Raw genomic sequence first — 5,013 nt, forward strand, 5'->3', positions numbered from 1 at the left:
AAATCGATGCCCCTCAGGCGTTATCAAAATCACTCCTACTCCTGCGTGGTGCTCATTAGAAGAACCATCTATAAACAACTTCCAAGAAGGAGTTTGGCTTTGAGACTTAGGCTCTTTAGGCCCTTCTGGCTGCTCGCTGTCTGGAAGCCCAGTGAGTTATGCGACAAAATCGGCCAGAGCCTGTCCTTTTATCACTGCTCGTGGCAAGTAAGAGATATCAAACTACCCAAGTTCGACCGCCCACTTCAATAATCGTCATGCGAATTCTAGTTTCTACAGAACTTGCCGTAGAGGTTGGTCGATCAAAACTGTGATTGGGTGAGCTTAGAAGTAAGGTTGAAATTTTCTGGAGGCTAAGATCAGGCAATAGGCTAATTTCTCAATAGGTGGATACTGCAGATTCGCTCCTATTAGCCTCTTGCTTACATAATAAACAACCTTTTGCACGCCTTCCTCTTTTCTTACTAGGACAGCACTAGCAGCATATTCTGTGATCGCCAAGTAGATGAACAAAGTTTCTTTATCAACCGAGTTTGATAGAATCAGTGGCTGCGACATGTGAGTCTTTAAGGCTTGAAAAGCCAGTTCACACTCCTCCGTCCATTCGAATTTCTTGTTGCCTCTGAGTAGATTAAAAAATAGGACGCATTTGTCTGTCGATTTGGAAATAAATCTACTGAGAGCAACAATTCTTCCGGTCAAGCTTTGAACATCTTTGATTTTTGTTGGCAATTTCATATCGACCAGGGTTTTGATCTTCTCGAGATTGGCTTCAATTCCTCGTGAGTTTACTATAAATCCCAGGAATTTCCCTGATCCAACTCCGAAGGAACACTTGAGGGGATTTAGCTTCATCTAGTATTTGTTCAAGACGTTGAAGCACTCTTGCAAGTCCCCTATGTGTCCTTCTACCTTCTTCGACTTAACTAGCATGTCATCGACGTATACCTCCATGTTTGTTTCGATCAGCTCCTTGAGCATGTGATTGACTAGTCGCTGGTAAGTCGCACCAGCATTTTTCAAACCGAAGGGCATTACCTTGTAACAGTAGAGCCCTATATTGGTCTGAAAGCTAGTGTGATCCTCGTCAGGGGGATGCATACTGATCTGATTGTAACCAGAGTATGCATCCATGAATGATAGGATCTCGTGTCCTGCAGTGGCATCGACTAGCTGGTCGATTCTAGGGAGTGGGAAACAATCTTTAGGGCAGGCTTTATTAAGGTCTGTGAAATCCACGCATGTTCGCTACTTGCCATTCGGCTTGCGAACAAGCATGGGATTAGAGACCCATGATGGATAAAATGCTACCCTGATGAATCCATTCTCCTTTAGCTTCTCGACTTCATCCTTTAGAGCCTTCGATCTATCTTTGTCGAGTAGCCTCATTTTCTGTTGTATTGGTGGAAAACTCTTGTCTACGTTCAGGACATGGCTAATAACCGCAGGGTCTATTCCAACCATGTCTTTATGCGACCAGGCAAAGACTTCCTGGTTTTTCCTTAAAAATTCCATAAGTTCTTGTTTCGTCGTTGTCTCTAAGTTTTTATTGACTTTCACAACCCTGGTCGAATCTGTCTCATCAAGTTGGACCCCTTCAAGGTCCTCGATGGGACCTATCTTTTCATCAAGATCCCTAAAGCAAGGATCCAAATCCCTATCATCACTTTGGGCAACACCCTATTTGGTGACACAATCACCTGATTGAGCTTATACATCACTGGTCATTTGCAACTCCTTTCCGACAGCTTCCCTTGACTCGCCTTTCTTCGCCTTAGATATTGAGGCATTATAGAACTCCCTCGCTTCTCGCTGGTTTCCCAACACGCATCCTATCCCTGCGTCGGTTGGGAATTTCATGGCAAGGTGCCATATCAAGGTAATGGCTCGCAAGTCGACCAAAATTGGCCTTCCAATTACAGCATTATACGCTGAAGGATAATCAACTACTATGAAAGTAGTGAGTAATGTCCTGTTTGCAGGCACAGTTCCTGCTGTAACTGGGAGTCTAATCAACCCTGACGGGGTGAGCCCTTCGCGCAGAAAAATCGTATATGGTTTGGTTGCAAGGCTCCAGGTCCTTGACGGACAACTTCATCCTTTCCAGTGAGGACTTGTAGAAGATGTTGACTGAGCTTCCTGTGTCAACCAACACCCTTTTAACCATCATGTTGGCAATTTGGACGTCAACGACCAGCGAATCGGAGTGTGGAAATTGGATGTGTTGAGCATCGTCTTCAGAGAATGTTATCAACTCCTCCTCTGTTCGAGCTTTCTTTGGTGCGTGATCCTCCACACTCATCATCTCGATGTCCTGGTCGTGGCGTAAGATCCGAGCATATCGCTCTCTTGCTTTAGCACTATCCTCTGCGAGGTGTGGGCCGGCACAGATGGTGATTAATGTACCTGCCACAGGAGCTGGCTGTAAAGGTGGCGAGTGTTGGCGTGCAGACGCCTGCTCGTTGCCACCTTGAGCCTCTCGCTGAGACCCTCTTGCGGCTCATACATATCTCCTTAGGTGTCCCTGCCTGATCAGGAACTCGATCTCATCCTTCAGTTGGTTACACTCATTGGTGTCATGTCCGTAGTCGTTGTGAAAACGGCAGAATTTTGTCATATCTCTCTTGGAGATATCATTCCTTATAGGTGCTGGTCGCTTATAAGGGACATTAGAGCTGGTCGCTTGACAGACCTCCGCTCTACTTTTGACAAGGGCCATATAGTTGGTGAATCTTGGCTCGTATCTATTTCCTTTGGGGCGTTTATTTTCAGATGTTGACGACTCATTGCCGGCCCTTTTTCCACCATTTCTGCCATTTCCGTTCCCTTTGCCTTTACCGTTGCCATTGGGTTTATCCATCCCGTTAGCGGCCTTGGCGGGATCTTCCTTTGGTCCCTTATCTTTTGTGGGCGACTTCCCTTTGTTGGCAATCGCATCTTTGAGCTTGATGTATCGATCAGCTTGATCCAGGAATTCCTAGGTACTTCTTACCCCATTCTTTCTCAGGCTGCTCCAGAGGGGGGAATGGCGTCTAACCCCGGCAGTTAAGGCCATCATCTTTCCCTCGTCACCCATTGTTTTGGCTCTAGCCGCTGCTTGCATAAAGCACTGGACATACTCCTTTAAGGGCTCTCCCTCCTTTTGGTGTATCTCGACCAACTGGTTGGCCTCAGTGTGGTGTACACGACCCGCATAGAATTATCCGTAAAATTCCTTCACGAACATTTCCCAAGATACTATACTAGCAGGAGGGGATTTAAAGAACCACTCCTGGGCAGTGTCCGATAGTGTGGCGGGGAAGATCCTGCAGCGGGCATCGTCTGACACCTTTTGAATATCCATTTGTATCTCAAATTTGTTGACATAAGATACTGGGTCCCTGTACCCATCAAAGTTTGGTAGTACTGGCATTTTGAACTTGCTGGGGGTTTCTGCCACAACAATCCTCTACACAAACGGAGTGCCTCTCCTCCGGTCGTACTCTATGTGAGATGTCCGGCTCCCGACCAGTTGTTGTACTGCTTGGTTCAGAGCATCAATTTGAGCCTGAACCACGTCTGGGATTGCTGGGACGACTGGTGCTGGAGGAGCGTACTCACTGTGCCTCTTGCGCCTGTCAGTGAGTACGTCTCTCAAGTCATCATCCCTGTGCCTTTGCTCGCTATCTCCTAGCCAATCAAACACGTTATGTTGTCTAGGTTGCCCCCCAGCATTATGGCTTACAGGCCTATTGTCTCTTGGTGGGGGGTTCCTGTCTCCACCTCTTTCTTCGTGCCTTCGACCAGCATTCCCCCTGCCGGAATCGACCTCATTGTTGTCATGGTCGTCTCTAAATTGTGGCCGACTTTGGCGCAACCAGCTGGTCACGCTGTTTCCTCCTCTGGCTGGCATTTCTCAAGCGTCAGTGGGAGGCCTGCGCTGGACGGTGGGTCCCTGTGAATTATTATGCCGTGGGGGGCCCTTGACCGTAGAGCCTGACTTGTTATGCCTTTTGTTGGCAGAAGGACGTTGCCCCCTACTCGGTGGATTTTGCTCATCGTCCTCTGGGTGTCTAGGGCTACAGGGCGACTGCCCGACCCTATTCTGCCTCTGGCGCTGGGGATTGCCACGACTAGCCTGAGAAGTTGGTTGTTGCTTAGGATCCCGAATTGGCACATCATCCTGAGCAACAGGTGGCTGCTCCCGCCTTTGTGGGCTTGCTGGCTGGATTGGAGGACTCGGATTTGGGGCCCGTTGTGGTGGTACACTTGGTGGCTGATCCGATTGAGAGGCCGGTGCAGCAGGCCCTCTGGCCAACTGAATGACTGCTTCAAGAGCGGCCATAGCATCTCTCTGCCAACGGTCCATTTCTGCCTGCCGCTCATTTAGCTCCTCGCACTAATGCTCAATCTCCCTTTGCTGCAGTGCCAAGGTCTCTGCCGTATTTTCCTGATTAGCCTTCAGACTGGCCAACTCATCCTGCAACACGCCTAGTGTTGCCCTCAGCATCTCAGAATCCATTTCCTCCTCTTCAAAATCCAAGTGTGGTTCATTTTCAGCCACATTTGGAGGAGGAGGTTGAGACGACGCAGCGCCAGCAGCCTGTCCAACTTTCTTGGATGTCTTCGCCATTTGATTTTCTTTAAGCTTCTTGACTAATCTCTCAATGAAAGCACCAAAATGTTGACCCTAGATTTGGCCAACAACACGGAGTCAAAATAACGACAAAGAAACAAAAAGAAAATCAAGAATGAAATCAAATGGGAAGAAGGTGACGCAAATGATTTATAGTGGTTCGACCCCAACTGTGTGGTAATAACCTATGTCCACTTAGTGTTCTTATTGATGTTGAATTCTAATTCTGTGATCAAAGAACTAGGGTTCTTGAGTTTCACCAGCCATAGGAGAATTACAACTTTTCGGTGGATAATCACACTATGTTCTTTCTATGAGTATTCAGGTTCAAGGTTCAAAAGTCCATTCCTTGAGCCTTCTCATTCAAATTTATAGGCTCAAGGGGGTTACATGGGCCA

The 5,013-nt window shown here is 47.5% G+C and overlaps 1 protein-coding gene across 1 annotated transcript; it reads right to left on the reverse strand.

Annotated features, from left to right (window-relative positions):
- Positions 1–3,895: 3,895 nt before the first annotated feature.
- LOC133805979 (uncharacterized) lies at positions 3,896–4,348 on the reverse strand. The gene has a single exon (XM_062244121.1). It carries the CDS (start codon positions 4,346–4,348, stop codon positions 3,896–3,898), a length of 453 nt encoding a protein of 150 aa, XP_062100105.1.
- Positions 4,349–5,013: the final 665 nt, after the last annotated feature.

The sequence above is a fragment of the Humulus lupulus genome, chromosome X (assembly GCF_963169125.1).
Source record: "Humulus lupulus chromosome X, drHumLupu1.1, whole genome shotgun sequence".
Lineage (NCBI taxonomy): Eukaryota > Viridiplantae > Streptophyta > Magnoliopsida > Rosales > Cannabaceae > Humulus > Humulus lupulus.